The following is a 20,027-nucleotide window of genomic DNA, read 5'->3' as shown; positions in this document are numbered from 1 at the left end:
AGGCTGATTTGTGTGTCAAAGACTGGATCAAAGTTGCCTGGAGCCCCATGCTATATGAATAAATGTAAGATTAGATATTAGGAAGCATTTCTTTACTGAGAGGATGGTCTAACACTGGAACAGGCTTCCTAGAGAGGTGGTTGATACCCCAAGCCTGTCAGTGTTTGAGAGGCATCTGGACAATGTCCTTGACAACATGCTGTAACTTTTGTTTAAAGTGGCCTGAAGTGGTCATGCAGTTAGACTAGATGATTGTTGGAGATCCTTTCCAACCGGAACTATCCTATCATATATTATGTATCACATATTGTTATATAGATGTTGAATACATCAAATAGAGATTTTTATTTAACATAGATTCAATGCAGGAGCTGTTTTGCTATAATTTTTGGTTCAGTGTAGCTATAGCCTTTCAAAGTTTTCTGAACTCTTTGGGGAACTTGTCCTTGAAAACTTAGCGGGGCCAAAGCTTTGTAGATGTGGAAAACTTGATGGATCCTGGGTCATGGTCAGGTGAGATGAATAACAGTGGGCAGAAAAAAAATGTAGCTTTGACAATATTGTGTAAAATTCAAGGGAGAGAAGAGTATCTATGAGTAGTGATATGAAAGGAGGCCCAGGATATGGAGAGGAAAGCAGATGTGGTTTTATAGCAGACCTTTTTATTGGAGATAGGGATGCTGTGTTCATTTTAAATTAATATTGTGCTTTCAGAAATTTAAGTCTTAAAAAGCTTAATGAACTAGAGAGCAATGCTAACTGTGTGCAACATGGCTAAATGACTTCCAAGATGACAGGGGTCAGTGATTATCATTCACAAAGCTTTGAAGGTTGGGTCACTTGATATGGACATCACTTGTCACCTTGATCTGACAGCACCCTCTCAGAGGCAGCTCCTGCATTTGACCTCAGGGCCCAGGACCTTCTGCAGCACAGGTGATATGAGAAATCGCTCTCTTCACATAGGATGTACACTATCAACAGAAATTCCCGAGGGCGAGCCGTGCCTTGGGTTGCAGAGTCATCTGAAAGCAAAGCATTTCTAGCTGCAGCCCAAACAAAACTTTGGAACAGAGATACTGGGATTTTTCTTAAAGGAAGAATGTAAAGGTTTGTTGAGCACATTTGTAAAGAGCCCTTAATGCCGCTGGGTAATAACAGGACTGTGTGGAATAGACTTGCAGGCTGCATGTGGTTCTCAGACCTGATATTTCCCTCTGCCCAGCACAGATGTTCCGCTGGTCTTCTCTAACTCTGACAGTCTGAATGTTAATTGATGGGTGTTTAGGACAAAAGACAGACAAAAATGTTTTCAGACTCTGTTGGCCTACTGCTAAGGTAATGGTAATTTTACTGCAGACCTATGGATCACACTTTTCCAGAATGTAGGCTGTATATAAAGGAGAACTTAAAATGTGTCTAGTATTTTTGGTATGACTCTGGTTTATACAAAAATTAAAATAAAGCATAGAAGGAAGTTCATGGTGAACTACTTAAATAAGATCAGGGATATTTTTTTTTGCCTTGGTGAACACACATTTGAGCTCTTAATGACTGTCTAATCACACCATTCTGGCAAGGCAGTTTACCAGACTATCCCAGCTTCTCAGAAAGACTGAAAATGCAAAACATGGTAGCTGAGGATTGGCTTGCATTTCCCCTGATACGTCAGTGACGTTGCATGAGGCTGACCTGCTCCCAGTCATGCCACAGAGCTGCCTTGCTGGCATCCACATGTCTACAGACAGGACATCTGCTGTAACAAAAATTTTGCTGAGCAAACCCGGCCCATTGCAGAAGGGTGTGTTACCAATGGACTTGCCATACAGCAGGAGGAAAATGGACAACAAGTGTTTTCACTCAGTATGTTGCCTTTTTATCCAGAGGAATGGCCATTACTAACTTAGGATGGCCTTGTCAGATAATGAGGGACTGGGAATGGGAGGAAGAGAGAGGAGGATGTAGTCTCTGTGACTATTAGATACCTGAAGCATGTAGTGCAGGTAGTTGAACATGAACCCCCAGCTGAAGCGGGTTCTCCAGGTGGTGTTGCAGAGTGCTGTGGGTTGGTGTTTCCATTGCCAGACTGCTGTTAGTGCACCACTCACCGACTTCATAACGCATTTGCCTTGAACAGTCTTGAAAGAAATCTGCATTTACAAGGGGTAAAAAGTCCTGAATTTATTAAAAGGAAAGGATTGCTCCCCTAGGCAAAAATTAAAAAAAAAAAAAAAAAAAAAAAAAAGGAGCATTTTTCAAGCAAGTAATCAAATATACTCCTACTCTGCTATAGTGATTTTGCTGTTTTGATAGCCTAACATCCACACTCACCAATTGCCTTTTTTGACAGTGATAGCTGATCACTAGGGACAGACTTATTAATAAGGCCTGTAGGAATAGGACATGGGTAACAGTTTTAAACTAAAAGAGGGGAGATTTAAACTAGATATAAGGAAGAAAATTTTTTTACAGTGAGGGTGGTGAAACACTGGCCCAGGTTGCCCAGAGAGGTGGAAGAGGCCCCATCCCTGGAGACATTCAAGGCCAGGCTGAACAACCTGATCTGGTTGAAGATGTCCCTGCTTATTGCAGGGGGATTGGACTGGATGAGCTGTGAAGGTGCCTCCCAACCCAAACTATTCCATGATTCTGTGATTCTGCTTAGTTACACTTACATCGAGTGACTACTTTAGTGTACAGCTGTGGATTCAGGATTTTTATGGGGTTTTTTTTGCTGTACTAACAATCACCATTTATGAAATTAGGCTTGTGGGAAACATGACAAGAAAATGCATGCTAGACAGGTGGCCCAGCTCAGTTTCTAAATCAATCTCCTCTCTGAAAGAGCTGAAGTTTCTCTTTTGTGTTTTAATTAGTGCATATGAGTAGGGGCTGGGGAAATCTAGTGTTAGCTGTGCCCTGGCAAAGATTATTTTGGCCACAAGAGATGAATGCTAGAAGTCTCTGAAAGGAGTGTGTGTTAAAGGAAGCTTCAAGCACATACTACCTCCTTTTAGTACAGAGCAGAACTGCCAGTATGTCTGACATGCCAGAAACAGCCAGGAATGTGGAGAAGGCAAAATCTGAGCCCCTTTCCCTGCCTGTGTGACGGCTGCTGGTGCCTCAGTGGCCGGTCTTGCAGCTGCCGCGTGTCTGGCAGGTGTTTGCTGACACGGTTCACAAGCGGTTCCCCTTCCTGGGACTTCTGCCTGTCAGCTTAGGGAACCGAAAGGTGCTGTTAGCTGTTGTTTCCCACTGATGAGTTGGAGTGTAAATGAATTTCACTGCTTTATCCATGAGCTATGCTGCCAAATCTCGCTAATGCCAAACCAGTCAATGTGTGGACTGCCTGTCTTCCCTTTGGTCATCTGCAGGCAGCATCCTGGCTCCTTCAGCACTAAAGCGACTGGCAGACTCTGGGTTTTACTAGTTAGTTTTTGTCTTGCCCCAGGGGTAATTTACCCAAAGAGGTCTTGATTCTTTATTTCACAGTTCTGGAAATCGTACTTGCTTCTGTTTGATAAGATCTGCTGAGAATGTCCGATGCAAGTTCAGTGAACCTTTTGCATGTCTAAACTCTACGTCCTTCTTATGCAAAACCATTATCTACTGTGTAGCACACACAAGCGTGGTGGCTGTGGTTAGGAAAATTATATCAGTTGTTACTGATAACTTTCAAACTGGTCAAAACTTTGTCATAAAAACAGTCTTTCTACTTGCCTGTGCAGCGCTGATACTTTCGTTAATTCTTTTATGACTTACAACTTCACTGGCAACTCTTCTTTCTGCCTTCTAGGGCTACAATGTCATTAAAATAACAAGAAACCTAGAATAAAATTAATGGAGATTTTTTGATGCACTGTTTTAATCCCTCTCCTCTTTTTTAAGGAGGTGGAGGAAAGTCCTAAATTAGAATTAATTTTAATGCTTATTTGCCATTGAGAGATTTCCACTGCAGTTTTGCCATATTCCTTTTCAGGTTTCTTTCATTTTTAATGATACCCTCTAAAGGTCCAGTGCCTAATTATATATGTTACTTTACTAATCCTTTTTTTCCCCGTGGGTCTGTTTTGACTACACAGCTGCTCAACTGGAGCGAGAGGAACATGTTTTTGCCGCCTCTCCTGACTTCAGCTTTAAGATAAGCACTGTTACAAACTGAAAATTTGTATTACACTTACATATCACTTGAAGATTAAAATGTGACTATTTAAAAACAGTTTTCAGTTGCCAGATACAAAGGGTCTACACATGCTTCATAGACAGAGTCACGTGAAGATGAACTCCCTTTTGGAAAACTCTGTGATCAAGAAGTATATTTTATTTTATCGTGCATCTGAACATTATTGAAAAGAAGCTGGTTTTGGTTAATCCCAGACCAAAGACAGTCTTGTCCAGATAAATAGCATGTTTGCTTCAAACCTTCCAAAACTGGAGACTGTTTTTTAGTGAGGTGCTTCCCTAGAAATTGAGAATTAACAAATTTAAAGCAGCGTGGACCTCAGGATATGCTCCATTATTTCCTCTGCTTCAAATTCACCAGCAGGATGCTCCCTCCCACCCTGAGTGCTTTGCACTCATTTGCAGTCTGGTTTTTGTGCTGCTTTACTTGCTTGGGCAGGAGCATCCCACTGAGCCCTGGCCCTGAGCTGGTGGGCAACTGAGAGCAGCTCTGAGGCCACCATCCCCCACCCACTGAGCAAAGGATGAAGGATGCAACCAGGATGTCCCTGTCATGGCTGGACCCCCAGGAGCATCTTCCCAGCCCCAGAGCAGCCCTGGGTAGTGGGTGCAGCCGTTCATCCCTGCCTGTCTCGCAGGCAGCAGCGATGCAAGGGGAATTTTGAAGCTACCTTTATGCACCAACCCCTGCCTTCTGCTGCCTGTGCTTGCACGTGTAGTTTTATAATGCAGATCCTCGAAAGAGTAAAAAGCCACATCCACCAACACAATGGGAAATCTCTTAAAAGCATACCTAAACCATCTCTAAGTAATCATTTCTACATGGCTTTCTTTTAAAATAGGGCAGGAGAGGACTGGAAAGGTTCTTAGCCTACTTTTCTCAATATTTTGGAAGCTGTAAGTCATAACCTTTTGTGGTTGTTTGTGGGTTTGGTTTGGTTTTGTTTTCCCACAGTTGACTTCATTTGTAACCAAATAAAAACTCTGCTCAACTTTGAATACTGATTCTTCACTTACTTTTTTCTTTTTTTTCCTATTTTACTTGCCTGCCTTGTAGATGAGTGAGGATCTGTGAGTTTGGATTTAATGACAGTTTCCAGGTGTCTCATAAACCACCTCTATCCACAAAAACTGTCCTGACCTAGTTCCTTCCCTTTTTCATCCAGTGTTCTTATCTCTTTACAATGTGTGTATCCTTGGCCCTTTCAGTGGAGACTGAAGCAAAGGCACACATTTAAAAACTTCTCTGTGCAATTTGCAGGTAGTCTTCATCATTTAATCAGTCATTTAAAGTGAACAGTTTCCTTGGTCTTGTCCTGTTACTAATGCACCCTGCTTATAATTACTATTTGTAGCACTTTTTGTGGGTGATCTCATTTTTCTTATATTTTATACTTTTTAAATCTGGCTTCATCATTTTCAGGTGTTTCTGACCATGTAAGATTTGTCAATTTTTTATTGTCAGGCACTGCCTTTACAATGTGTGATTTGCCCTTGCACTTGTAACTGCTGAGGATTTTTGATGGTGCCATTGTTCCTGAGGCTTTTTAACTATGAGGTTGTACCTATCAGCCTTTTAGGTTGTTTAAAATTTCATTTCCTGAGGAAAAAAAAAAAGTTCTTCATATTTGGCCATTCTTTCATTCCCTTTGATTTCCATTCCACTCTTCTTCATGATCCGTGTCACTTAGTTTTCCTTCTCAAAATGACATAATACATTCTCAGCATGATGCCAAAGAATCCTATGAGGCTTCTTTAGTATTCCACATTTTTACGTACAGCCTAGAAATGCATAAGTGAAATCCATTACATATCTTGCCATAACCCTCCCTTTGCATGAATAAGCAACGTTGGAACCTATGTGTAAGGCACAGTTTGTTTGAAATAACTCTTACAAATGAAGATCACAGACCTTGGAATGGGAGTTGAAATTAAGCATGTATTTAGCTGAAAAACAGAGCTACGAAGGAATCCAGAATGTCTCCCGTTTTGTAGGAAAAACAAACAAACAAAAAACAAACAAAAAAACCAACACACAAACAAAATAGCCAAGTCTCACCTTTTGAAAAAAAACACCTAACTGCCCATCCCTCTATGTGCTGTTTCACATGAACTGTGATGTTTCACCAAGGAAGCACAGGAGTTGTGACCAAGTGACCTTTTCAGAAGGTGTAGCTCTTCTGTGACCACAGTGTCCCCTCCTGAAAAGGGCTGGCTTATTGTTTAGCTTCTGCTGCTTTTGCTGCTTTCTCCAAATACCTTCAGAAGCTACAAAAAAAATGGGTCAGAAAGTAGAGAAAGCATGGTTTCAAAGCAACACTGTTTGCTCCATGCTTTTGTTGCCATTTTTGTTCAGGGTTTTGAAAGAGTTTTGTACCTGTTTGTGAAATGACCCACAAGTGTTCCAGAAAGTTGAGTAATTACCCTGGTTTACAGGCAGAAAGAGCATAAGCAGATTTATTTCTTCCAGGAACTAGTGAGCTACTCGTCATTCTTGCTTTGGATACACAGTTCCTAGTATTCAGAGATTGGTTGGTTGGTTTTAAAAGGATTTAGCTTGGGTGTTTCTAGAAGTGCATCAGTAGTTCATTAAAGGTGAAGGGGAAACTGCTCCCTTCTTGGTGGTAACACTTGTGTAGGCAGAGTCCTCTCTTAAAGGCCACAAAAAGATATTCCAGAAGCCCAAATTTGCTTTCCAAGCCTGCTCCTGAGTAGTAGTTACACGTAGCTGAACAGTTTTGGCAGGTAACAATGATCATTAAAAGAGGGGGGAAAAGGCTTTAATTTTCTTTTGTTCCCATGAATTTCTCTACATTTAACATATCATTTGGCAATGAAAACCCAACAATTATCGTAAAGAGTTATCACATGGGCTCTGGCACCCATTCCCTTGATTAAAATAAATCCTCTTTTTTTTTTCTTTTTCCACAAGCAGAGGTTTTAAAGTGACCAGATGTGTGAATTCTATAGTCCATTTGTCATGTTTCCCCTCCCTCTCCCATTCAAAATTCCTTGCCCATTATTCTTTTCCTACCTGGGAATTTTTTGCATGCCCAAATGCTTGTACATACGTGGCTTCTTTGAATTTCTCTGATTCAGCACAGTCAAAACCATTGTCCGGGAATTACATGAAAATGTAGTTTATATTTGCTGAAAACATAATGAATTGTTTGATGTCACATTCTTCATTTGTGACTAATCAGATTATGACTACAGTGAGTCTGGCACAAATAAGAGGAAATAAAATGGTCTTTCCAATGGCTGTGCTTGGTGGGGCTTGGAAACTAAATATCACAGTCACAAATGTCTCTTTTGTGAGTTCACCCAAAGGTTAAATCTGTACAGGGAAGTAGGTGGAAAGTTGATTCCTTTGTGATGGTTGATGTATTTTAGGTCACATTAGCAGACCTGTCTGCATTTTGATCGTATCTGGCAAGCCGGCCAGTCCAGCCTCAGCACTGATCTTACAGCAAAACCTTCGCTTTCATCTCTCAGTCCTCCCCAAACCCAAGCAACGGCATGGGGAGCAGGGAGAGGCAGAGTGGGCTCTGAATCAAATACTACTCTTCTATTTTTGTCTGTAAGTCTCTAGTAAGACTTTCTGCAGCAATTACTTACTAGGAGCTGCTTCCTTCATTATACAACATCCTACTTATTTCTAGAAAATGTGAAATGCAGGTGTTCTTCATTCTGTTCATCAGAGTTCCTTTCTGGTCTGGTGTCAGAACCCCGCTGTGTAGTACAAGGGCAATGAAACACTCTGCTCTGAAGAATATATTGGTTTGTAAGAAGAGGTTTGCAGTGGAAGGAGACGGGAGGGCAAGCAGCTCTTTTTTTCCATTGCCTAAACCGAAAAAGAGGAACGAGGACCGTGTGGTTTTGTGTTGTAAGTGGTGGCAGTGTGTGCCTTTGCAGTACTCCCATGGGGACTTTTTAAAAAAGGCTAAGCAGAAGTGATGTTAATATTTTCTTAAAATTTGGTCAAGCGCTCCTGCTTGCTTTACTGCACGGCTGAAACGAGAACCTCTGCTGCTGAGAGGGGACCTGAGCACTTGTCTTCTGCTGAGGTGGAGAGAGCCAGGGTATGGGTGTGCTTGGGACCCTTCCTGCCTCACTGCTGCTTCCTTAGCACATCTGGGAGCCTGTGTGTTCCCCAAACCCTGTGGCTGAGGACGAGCTGTCTGTCACCCACCCGCAGACGTCCTGGAGAGGTACCTGCAGCACAGGGTGGACTGTGGACCTTGCCTGGGAGTGGTCCCTTGCCAGAGTCTGATGGGGAGGGAAAAACCGACAGCTCTCAAGCCCCGAGTTTCTTTTTTATTTTTTCCTGCTTCCTCTTAAACTTTTACACAGATTATGATCTACACGTTGGTTTTATTGCTCTGAGTATAGAAACTATTATTTCAGTTTCTTTCATTCCAAAAAGTAAAATATTTTCCTTCAGGGCAGGGGAAAAAAAAAAAAGTTAGTCTGGGCAAATACTGAAAAAAATCATCTTCAGTGCATATTTTGATGACATTATTAATCTTTATTTTGGTTAGGATATTAATTTGGGCTGCTGAAATACAAATTAAATTTACTTATGATAGTATCTGAGAGCCTGCTGTTGCCAAACACTCCTTGTGTATAAGCAGGTACATGTTGCTGTAGAAGAAAATTATAAAGTTGTTTGCCATATCTGAGTAATAGTTTCCTTATTGTCCAGGCCTATACTGGGTAAATAGAAAGTTGTTGTTTTGTTTGTTTGTTTTTAACTCCATTTGCACAGTTGCTTCGTCAACCCTTAACATCTGTATCTTGCTTAACTTATTAATTCCTTCCTTCAATTTTCTTAGGATTTGGGGAATAAACTGATTAATAGTTTGAGGAAGAAAATATCTTTGTCAAAATCATAGGAACATTTAATTAAGGTTTTCTTTTGGGAAATGTCTCTAATACATATCTCTAATCCTGCCAGATGTTAGTCACCCAAACATTTCTTATGAAGCTGCTACTGTAAGTATAGTTTTGCAGGACTGGATCTGCACATAAGTTTTCCATGGCAATCACCATTTCCTTGCTTACATCTAAAAATTGCTCCAAAGATACTGGTAATGAATAAGCTGGATGTGGCGTTGCTGATACACTGAAAGAACAGAGGGCTCAGACCTGCTGATGGTGGTGTGTGGTGTTGAAATATCAAAATAGTTGTTTCTTTTGTTACAGATTGCAGAAGGGATGGCATACATAGAAAGAAAAAACTATATCCATCGAGATTTGAGAGCAGCAAATGTTCTGGTTTCGGACTTACTGATGTGCAAAATTGCTGATTTTGGGCTAGCAAGAGTCATCGAAGACAATGAATATACAGCAAGGGAAGGTACGTATTTTCATTTGTGTCTTTAAAACTTCAGCCTCTGGGAGGCAGTGAGGCTGTACATAACAACGATATGGTCACCAAGGACAGAAAATGCTGTAACAGCTTCCTAGAGGCAGCATTCTAATGCCAACAATTTTTAGAAAGAATGAGGAAACAAATAACCTTTCTGTGCTCCCCAGGCTTTTTGAAAAGTTTATTTGAAATAAATTTGAATAACAAAGAAAATTGAGAGTACTTAGCTGCACACATATGTTTCTATATTCAACAAATTAATTGCACAGCCACAGCTTCCATCCCACTGAATTAAATGACAAGAAAATATGATCTTATTTTCTCTTCACATCCTTAAGTGCTACATGCACCTCCTTTCCCTTAGGGAGAGGAAGGAGCCCTAGCAGGTGTAGTTGCTGGTAACAAGAAAACCTTTAGCAGAACTACTTACCTTTTGAAGCTGCTTTAGGAGCTGCAGCACTGACGTGTGTGTCCAGCAGCACCGTTGCTGCGCGTCGCGGCTCTGAGAGGCTGGATCACGTCCCCGCTCAGCACACGGATGGGAAGTGACATCGCATCAGGGTCAGCACTGGCAAGAGGGGAAATCACAGCATTGAAGAGACTTTTCTAGATTTTGTCATGTGTGCTTTGCTAATGTTGTCAAGGATCCTTTCAAGAAGTGTGTGGTCAGTTCGTTGTAGTGAAAAGTTTTTATTTGTTTCCATGCACAGATTGCATTGGGATAACTTTTCGGAACAGGTTTGTTGGCTGGCTTTCCCCTTTTCGTTTTAAAGACGCTTCCTCATATTTTCATACAGTCTGGATGGAAACTGTGGTAATGTAGGACAAGAGGGGAAGAACTAAGGTATGAGGAAGAATGAGAACAATGCACTACACTTGGTATTAAAGGAAGATGAACTATTCAGTGGTCACTGGGTAACAATAATTCAATAGATTAGAGGGAAGGGTCTGATTAAACAGTTTTCAGAGGTACAGAACCCATATCTGTGGTTTTTAGCTAGCTCTGGACATTTTATATTGATAGCCTTTCAGGTTATAAATTCTTTATGCCAAGTTTCTTTCATGTGTTTTCTGCCATTCAGAAAAGTTTCCCAGCTTACCTGATATATTGTGGCAGAATAATAGAACAGGCTAAAAAGTTTCCCAGCTTACCTGGTATATTGTGGCAGAATGATAGAACAGGCTAAAAAGGGCCTAGAGAGAATCTGCTTGTATTATATTACTCTGTTGTCTGGAGAGCTAATGTAATATTCCCCAACAAAGGCTGATTGAACTTCTCTTATTTGACTGGAAGGAGTTTGCTTTTGTATGGGATTTTCTGGAACCAGTTAATTAGAAATGAGAGACAGTATTTCAAGATACAACTTCTTAAGAAATGACCTGCTACTGCTTTTGCATCTATGGCTGAATGTGAAACGCGTTGAAGTGTATGTTGAAGCTAAACTGACTTTCTTTAAAATAGGAAAAGTTAGTTAAAGTCTTGCAAAGTTCCAGGTGATGGGAATTGTAAGATTGGTGCCTGACCACTGGGCAGAATGGAAAATGGTGACTGTATTTTTAGCAAAAATTCGCCATACCTAAGAGTCAAAAGGTGGTACGTAACTTTCAGGATCTTATTTGCACCTGACACAGGACATGCAGTGTGGCAACACGCGTCCTGCAGCACATCTCTGCTGATAACTCTTGGACAGAAGGAGTTGCTGATAACTTTGCTAATTTAGAGGTGTCATAGGCCTTCTAGTTTAAGACCTTCTAGTGACTTGATATTGGATGTTTAAATTTGCCTGTGACTGACTGAGACTGTACTTTTTTTTACAGGTGCAAAATTCCCTATTAAATGGACAGCACCAGAGGCCATTAACTATGGATCTTTCACTATTAAATCTGATGTGTGGTCATTCGGGATTCTCCTGTATGAAATCGTTACATATGGAAAGATTCCTTATCCAGGTATGGGCGTGTGTTTATACCGTTACTCTGTATTTATACTTCAGTGTTAAAAACAAACAAACAACAAAACCATAACACAGAAAATCCGCAGGGAAAGAGCTGGCATCTCACAGTAGCAACAGCAGTGATTTGGAAAATGTCTTGCAAGTAATGTTACTGCTTTGAAAACTCACAGTCACCGTACATGTAAAACACATGCATCTTTGGGGTAAATTTTAGCAAATGGTCTAATGGCACCATGAACACATAGTCATTTTTTATATATTTAGAAGGTGTTACAACTGCAGAAAATGCCACATAGTCACAGATCCCAGCTTTAAGGTCAGTAGCAGAGTCCCATAGCAAGGATGCAGTGCTGCAAGTTCTAAAGGTGCTGTGTAAGCTGCTGGGGCTTTTAATGTTGTAATATGTGTAAATACTAAGAAAGCATGTTTTCACAAGCAAATAGGCTGGAATAATTTGTCAGTGTTAGCTAATCTAAACAAATATGAAAGCAGACCCTAAAGCAGTGTTGATGTACTGCTAGGAATATTTACTCTTCGTTGTTCCATGCAGAGCAGGTAGGAGACCACAGAGGAGTACATCAGTTGTGGCTGCATTAGGTAGCTGTGAAGTGGTTATGTGCTTCATGTTTGATTTTTCTTTCTGTCAAACAAAATACATATTAAAGTTTCCAGCACAGGGACAGTTTGAATGAAGGGCATGTTTATGCACACAAAACTGTCACATCTCAGGCATAGCTGATTAACTCCGGGCAGCAGACTGCGTTCATTTAAGCTTACTAGGTTATGGAAAATTGACCTAAATTCTCTTATCCTGTGGGTAAATGGGAATAGTACAGCCACTTTTGCCTGTACTACACATCTGATAGATGGAGTAACTTCTGAGAAGAACTCTTAGGATCCTGCAGTTTTCAGGCAGTAAAGGGAGAGCAGATATTTCATCCAAGCAAAGCTTTCCCAGTGCTTCCAGTGCAGCAGCTCTTGCTGTGTAAACAGTGAAAACATTCTCTCCACCACTTCAGGAGCAGCTGGAATTCTGCATCCTGAACTGCCAGAGAGAGCAAAGGGGCAGACCCCAGCCCCTGAAATGACAGTAGGCTCAACACCTCTGGGCACAGGGAAACCAGACCCCCCAAGAGATGGGGGGAAGGGGTGATGGCAGCCAACTTTACACTATGGTATGGAAGAACATATCAACTTTCCGTACAGGAGGTAGAGCCAAACCAGACATTCTCATTGCTCAGTAAGGCTCCAGTCCAGGAAAGCACTTAAGCTCAAGAGTAGCCCCCTCAGACTTCAAGAGGTGATAGGACTGCTTGCACAGCTAAGTGTTTAAACATATGCTCTGGGTTGTTTTTTAGGTAAGGGCTATAAAATATGTGACTGAGTAGCAGGTCCTCCTAAAGCTGTTCTAAGCACTGCTCATGTCCTCAGGAAGTATCAGATGGGAGTTGTACACAGCTGAGTAGTGCATGGTTCTTCCCACAGTCGGGATACCTTTTTTTTCCTGTTAGCATATGCCCATGTGTCCAGACGGTTGCCTGTGCTGAGATGGCCTCACAAGATTATTTCTGGATGCCTTGAAAATTGTCCTACCCCAAACAAACCCACGAGCTCACCTGGAAACCAGCACTACAAAAATACACAACCCAAACCAATAGTTAATTCCAGCTAAGTCTGCTCATTCTTTACCTCCATAAAACATCATATTTTTATTTTAAGAGCAAAATCAATGTGTACAGCAGACACTGTACTACTGTGGGAAAATATCTCTTCTAGGGGAAGTCTGGACAGTATTTTTTTTTAAATATGGGAGCATTTTTATGAGCACCATAAATAGGCCATACACTGTGGATTCATTTGTCAACCAGCAATTAGAAGCGGAAGCCTCTTGACTGCATACTGGAAGATTCTAATAGTTTGCAGGCATTGCTTACATTAAGGCGAAAGAGGGATATGTCTATTTTAAATAGAAGTATAAATTGAAATAGCCTGTTGGACTGAAAGTAGATACTGAAGAATCAGAAGGACAGCAAAATAAATGGGTGACTAATTTACTTTACATGAAGAGATGTGACAGGTTTTGGCAAATTACCCCAGAATGGCAAGAGTGAACTAGTGACAGGTTGTAACCAGCAGCCACTGGAGAGAAAGAGTAAATTGATTTTTCAATTCTAATGGGAATGCTTCAAAATATTATTTTGAATTATTAACCAGCTCCAGCAACTAGACAGTATTAAGCATAAAGCTGCATTTCAAATAGTTTAAGTTGAAACTGGCAAGTAGTTAATACCCATAAAGAAAATTTAGGCAGGCAACTTGGTAGGAAGCATTTCCAGCCAAGAAACTTGGGGCTTTTGTGATCTTTGTTCTTAAATTCCAACAGCTGTTTCTCTTCCTGAGAAACTCAAAGCAATTAGTAGGACTATAGTTTCAGGAACTACCTCTGAAATATGAAACAAGCATCTGAATCCCTTGGCAAATAAGTTGAATTCATTGTTAAAACTGATTTCCAGATGATTATATAGTATGTGGAATATGGGTAACATCAATACTTGCGTTCCAGTTATGTCTGCTGGTCTTCACAAGATACACCACTTTCTATGTGGTGCAATTCTTCTTCATACCACTGTGTTCACGTCATTTCCCAGGCTCTAATGTAAGGAAATATCTCTTTATCTGTGAAGCTTAACAGGTACCACAGTGTAAATTAACAGGCACATACCAAACCTTTAGAGCTGATGTCCTTTGCTATCATTTCAGAGGGTGTTAAGTGTGACAAATATGCATGTGGGATATATTTCTTTTACTGATTAGGATGTAGTTTTGATGAGGCAGGTAATTCTTTAGACACAAGAAAAAAAAAAAAGGGGGGGGGGGGAAGAAAAAAGAAATAAACAACAAAAAAGGAAAAATTAAGACAGTTATTTTGAGAATACTGCTTGGACTGTGAGATAGACAGGTAAGCCTGTTTGTTTGAATAAACCCCCAAACACAGGCAAGTATGTTCATGACATATTTACTATGGTATACTGAGAAAAGTATTTTCACTTTAGTCTTGTGAACTTAAATAGTTATTTCACAAATAGTTTTCCTGCAGGTTAGCTGAAACACAGGCTTTGTCCTTTGCATTCAGAATGTAACAATCAGTCCTGCAGACACTAGATCTAATCACAATCCTCGAAAGTACTTAAACCCACAGAATCAGCCCTGTTCCGCACAAAATCCCAGCAGCAGCAGTCCTCATGTAGCTGCACACAGTTAACTAAGACTTTGCGTGATATGAATAACTATTTTACTGCATACATTATATACAATCCATTTCTTTAAGCTCAAGCAGTCAGATTGCTGTTCTTTGTAAAATGCTTTATTGGCTTTCTTCCTATGTTTATTTTTTCTTTATATAGCAGTAATTCCTTATTCTGTGGCAATATGCCATTAAAATACTGCTTTTCTACACACATGTACAGTATTAGCTCAGGAAAACTTCACTCCCCCTTCCAAAGCAGAACTGAAAATACAAAAGATGTGCTCAAAGTAAGCACTCTGATCCAGACCGAGGTTTCATGGCTGGCAGTATTTCTAGAATAGGTTAAAACTAAAAGGCTTGAACTGAAGTCAACTATATGAGCTATAGCCATCTTGAACAATCATAGTTATATCAGATAAAGTTGTTATTTGTTTGTAATTCAAATGTGTCCTTACCTGCCAAGTGGCTTAAATCGCAGCTTTAGTAGTCAGATAGCATGTACAAAGATCTGCACAGTCTGCAGCAACAGAGGTGCACAGTCACCAAGTACTTGGAGAAGCACCACATCTTGTGTCTCCACCGCTGCCCTTGCTTGGAGCAGGACCCATCCTGCCTCTTCTCAACAGAGAGCAGCAGCTGTCCCCGCACCCCTGGGGAACCACCACATACAGGAGCAGTGAATGTCAGGCACACACCCCACCAGAGGCTGAGCTGCCTTGGAAAAACACATTAGAAACTCTAGTCTTAGGGAGAACTGCGCGATGTGGAGCATTTAGCCTGAGAAGCAGACAGTGACTGTGGGGTCTGGAAAACCTTTTCCAACAGAGGGAAGGTCTTCACTGGTGGTGGCAAATCTCTAGGCTGACACATGGGTGGTTCCCGCTTGCCCAGTCATCAGAAGAAACAGTGTGCACTGGAGAACAGAAAGCTTCGAGTCTGAGTGCTGGAGAAGGCAATCCTGGCACAATTACTCCGCTGGGTTGCAGAAGATTTGTAGAGGAAGGGACAAGCCGATGAGCCTTTTTGTTAGCCCTGGCATAGGTGACCTCCTGAGAGTAGGTGTTGAAATTGTTCCATGAATCAGTCTCTCAAGGATTTTAAAAAGGAAGGCAGGGAAGGGAAAGAGAGGAGGAGGATGGAGTCCAGGGCAGGCCTCTCTCAAGTCATGTTAGTTGGCATTTGAAGCTCAGGATGCACTACTGGTAGTTACAGTTCTTATTCTCTGAAAGCAAGCCGTAATGGGGAAACAAAGCAAAGCTTGGCACAGCTGGCAAGAGGGTTTTGTGCAACAGGAACAGGATGAAGAAGAAGGGAGAGGAAATTGCCTGTTACAAGATCACGAGTGGCAGCATTCACTGTCTTGCAATCAGCAGCACTGATACAGAAGCTGATTGTCAAGGGTTAAGATTGCGGGGTGACAATAAAACCCTGGCAGATGTATTGTTAACCCCCTCTCCCACTCCACTTCCCCCTTTTTGCCCCTCCCTCTCCCCCCTTCCCACTAAGGACAGGCAATCGGGAGGGAAAGAAGGACAGAGAGAAGAGAGTTGGAAAAATTAACAAGGTTTTACTAATGCTACTAATAAGAATAGAGAAAATAATACAAAATATACAAAACCAATTTTGAAAGTCTCAGCAACTGCAGAGCCGGCACCCAAAGTCCTGGATTGGACTCTGCAGCCAAGCGGAGCTGGATTCAGTCTCTCACTAGGCCTCAGTTCGCAGGGACGACTAGCAAGGTCCTCTCCTAATGTCGGCCATAAGCAGAAGGGAAAAAGCAAAGGCAAAAGGAAAAGGGATGAGATCCTCGTGATCTCCCACTTTTATATGAAGTATTCACGTGAATGGAATGTTATACACAGTTGGTCAGTTTCCTGGTCACCGGTTTCTCGTTGCCCCTCTCACGAGATGTCCATCCATGCTTATCAATAAGTTTGCATTCCATTGCTAGGTTTACCAAAACATGTGTCTGGTTCTCCAGGAAAATGCAGTTAATATGAAGGCTTTAGCTGACAGGCAAAATTCACTGAAAGAGAAACTTGTTTTTAACAAAACCAGGACACTGATGTAGAAGAAAACCTGGAAGTGTGTCACTGCATTGGGAGGGGTGACTGGCAGCATGGTCAAAGAGGTAGGCTGGTCTCCATCTCAGTATGGATGGGGTCTACAGCTAGCTGGTTAGAAGGTCTGCAGCTGGTGACAAAGGCTGGTGCCCAGGTGGGCTTTTGCTGTCAATCTCACCACTGCTGGAAGCAGAACAGTGGCAGGATGAGTCAGTGGAGAGCAGAGCTTATTCTGGAATCAAGCATTATGATCTCTCCCACAGTCTTGTTAGACTTGGTACCAAAGAGGTCACTACACTCAAATCAGGAAACAGAAATCTTCTCCCAGGATTTTCAAAGCAAGTCCCTCAGTGCTGATGCACACCTCAGTCTCGTTTTTTGAACTCGTATTAGTAGCTACCTTTAATAAGTAGTAATGGCCTTATATTATCAGGTGAAGATCTTTACGGTGAAGTAAATAAAAAAGAAAAAAAATTATTCAGGAATTGAGATAATTTGATCACAACTTTCTTTTTCTGTTGAAGGTATGAGCAATTCAGATGTGATGGTTGCTCTTCAGCGCGGTTACCGAATGCCACGCATGGAAACCTGTCCAGCTGAGCTTTATGACATCATGAAAACATGCTGGAAAGACAAAGCAGAAGAGAGGCCCACGTTTGATTATCTACAGAGTGTGCTTGATGACTTTTACACAGCAACAGAAGGGCAATATCAACAACAGCCATAGAACAAAGAACAATTTTTTCTATTGATATGGACCATTGGCACAGACTATTATTTGAACAACTGCTCAAACCAATTACTTCATGAGTGTGAATGTCTTAACCAAGTGTGGAAGCTGAAATGCTGAAGGAAAGAGTACTTCTGCAGAGAAATAATGGTGTTTTTCTTCAGTTAAAACAGTTCCTCTAAAAACTTAAGTTCTCCTTAAATGCTCTGTTTTGCATCTGCAGAAGGGTCCCAAACCAAGCAGGCTTTTGGGGGGGGAGGGAGAAGGAAGGAAAGTGATCATGCAATGGGACGGTTTGACAAAGCCTGCTCAGGATCTAAGTCATGGAATGCATTACAAGGAGAGCTTTATAAAAGGGGCAAGAAGATGCATGAGTAGCTGTTTCTGAAAGAAAAAGTCATGAAGGAGAACTTAAAACTTTAAGACAAGGTGGTATTCTTAAAGCATCTTTCCTGAAATTCAGCATATTGTGAAAATTATTTTATATGCTTGTTATTTCATGTTAGTAGTTGGACTACTGTTACCTCTTGTTAGACTTTCTAAATGATCTCATGATTTCCTTTAAGGAAGGGTTACTTATGTAATTCTTTACACTGAACATGATTCTGTTTTACTACTGTGTTACTCGTACTAATTTCAAAATAATTTTCAAAGCATTGCCCAGCCATCACAGATGCAGAAGTGCCATATGAATGCACATGATGGCAGAAGCAGCAGCACACTGAGCTCTGCGCTCAACCTTCAGCTTCCCACAAGGCCAAAGTCATTATCTGAAGTCCACAGAAAAGCACAGAATTTTGAAGGAAGTTTATACTTTCACTGTTACCAGTGAAAATATTTTAATCTTTATTTTTAATCCTCCGATTATTCAATAATACAATATTTTGCTGCTTAAATCAACTAACCTCAAATCTGTTTTAAAGCTAAAACTAGCTCTAGCACTCTCAAAACAATTTGTGGAAATATGCAATAAGATATCAAGTTGCATTGCAGGGATACTATAGGTTTGTTGCTCAGCATATAAATCTGCTTCCTAGAAGTGAATGCAGTTTGCTAAGCTCTACATATTGTTCTATCAACTTAGCAAAACAGCTGAGCTGGTGCAGTTGCAATGTAACTACAGCATAGATTACTACTTTTGGTTTTTTTCCCCAAAATGACACTGGTTCTTAAAACTGAAACCCAGTCCATCTTTGCCAACCCTCAGCCCCATTATTTAGGCAAATGGTACTTTGCAGAACCTTAAAACCCTTTTGATAAAGCTTCACTGTGCCTGCAGTTGAAGTTCAGCAGCATAAACATTAATTGCTTTCCTTTTCCATTGCCTTCCTTCAGTCATACTGTGCAGTTTAAGCAGACTATCAGTTAAATATGTAAATAGTTTCTATTGTATGGTGATTTTTAATTTTAATAAACATTTAATCTGAAGCAAGTTCTGTGGTAGTAATTTGAGGTAAAGCAAATGACCGATGTTCTATCTAGAGTGGTAGCTTCATGTGGCATTGGGGAACATCTGTTCATCATCACTAACAAGATTATTTTGCAATGGCAAATATTTATATATTCCGCTTTCCTTACATTCATTGAGCTTTGAAAATAACTGAACCAGCCATTTCTGCATCCTTGTTGGATTTTCTTTTTGGTCTGGAGGGCAGGAAGAGAGGAAGTCAGGCCTCAGCTGTCCTTTCAAACAGCTGCTTAGATGTCTTTCATGTAATAGCAACACAGTCTATTGCAACTCTTTGGAAAATGTTACAGTTAAGAATTGGTCAGTGCTTCACTACAGGCTTCATTTTCTTTTAAGGGAAAAAGAAAAAAAAAGTTAAGATAATGTAACCTTGTCTTTCAAACCATTTCCTGTAACCAAAGAGTTCTGGGAAACAGGAGAGAACATGGAAACAGCAGTTACTCAGGGAATAAGAGGTTAGTGTTACATAAACTTGCTAACATACACTCTCAGACAAGTGACCAACTGTCAAGGTATAGTACTTGATCATTTGAAATGGTACTACAGGAAGTTTCCAACACTGACCAATTTTGATTATTTGGGTTTTAACTTCTGTTTGAACATTACTGTTATTAGATCAACTTGTACGTAACAGCTTTCTTATTGATGGAATCAACACTCAGTGTATTGTATCACTACACCAAAACATCTTTTAATAGGTGGAATAATTTCTGTGGGAGTAGAATAATATTTTAGAAATTCTAAACCAGAGGGATTATAGGCCTTTAGAACTACTGGAGCTATTAACATATATTTAACATGAGAACAGCACTGGCTCAAGTGCTGCATCTCCAGCCTGGTTAAAGAGAAAGAAGAGTGATTACTGATCACTGCATTCACACAGACCTTCCCAAAACTCAGACTATCTGGCAAGATCGACAGCAGAGAAGGGCTGTTCTGCATGTCACACAGGAAGGTTGCACCACCTGGTGTCTCCACAGGGAGGGTGAGGTTCTTGCTCTGAACTGGGTC

At 40.9% G+C, this 20,027-nt stretch overlaps 1 protein-coding gene and 1 long non-coding RNA gene across 11 annotated transcripts in view; one reads left to right on the top strand and one right to left on the bottom strand.

The window, feature by feature from the left end:
* Window positions 1–18,980, top strand: part of LYN (LYN proto-oncogene, Src family tyrosine kinase) — a 54,854-nt gene extending 35,874 nt beyond the window's left edge. For all 10 annotated transcript variants that reach the window (XM_082044043.1, XM_082044048.1, XM_082044052.1 and 7 more), the window contains exons 11-13: window positions 9,388–9,541; window positions 11,372–11,503; window positions 17,343–18,980. In XM_082044043.1, the coding sequence (XP_081900169.1) occupies window positions 9,388–9,541; window positions 11,372–11,503; window positions 17,343–17,545 (489 nt within the window). In that variant the 3' untranslated portion in view covers window positions 17,546–18,980. The remainder of the gene's footprint in view (window positions 1–9,387; window positions 9,542–11,371; window positions 11,504–17,342) is intronic.
* LOC309435603 lies at window positions 520–11,338 on the bottom strand. The gene is made up of 4 exons (XR_014183193.1): window positions 10,706–11,338; window positions 9,984–10,653; window positions 1,986–2,150; window positions 520–1,025 (listed from the first exon to the last, which is right to left on the bottom strand). It is a non-coding gene; the product is annotated as an uncharacterized lncRNA (long non-coding RNA).
* Window positions 18,981–20,027: the final 1,047 nt, after the last annotated feature.

The sequence above is a fragment of the Streptopelia decaocto genome (assembly GCF_964273445.1).
Source record: "Streptopelia decaocto genome assembly, chromosome: 2".
In the NCBI taxonomy this organism is placed as follows: domain Eukaryota; kingdom Metazoa; phylum Chordata; class Aves; order Columbiformes; family Columbidae; genus Streptopelia; species Streptopelia decaocto.
The sequence above is the reverse complement of the archived record's forward strand: the minus strand, read 5'-3'. Positions and strand labels throughout refer to the sequence as shown.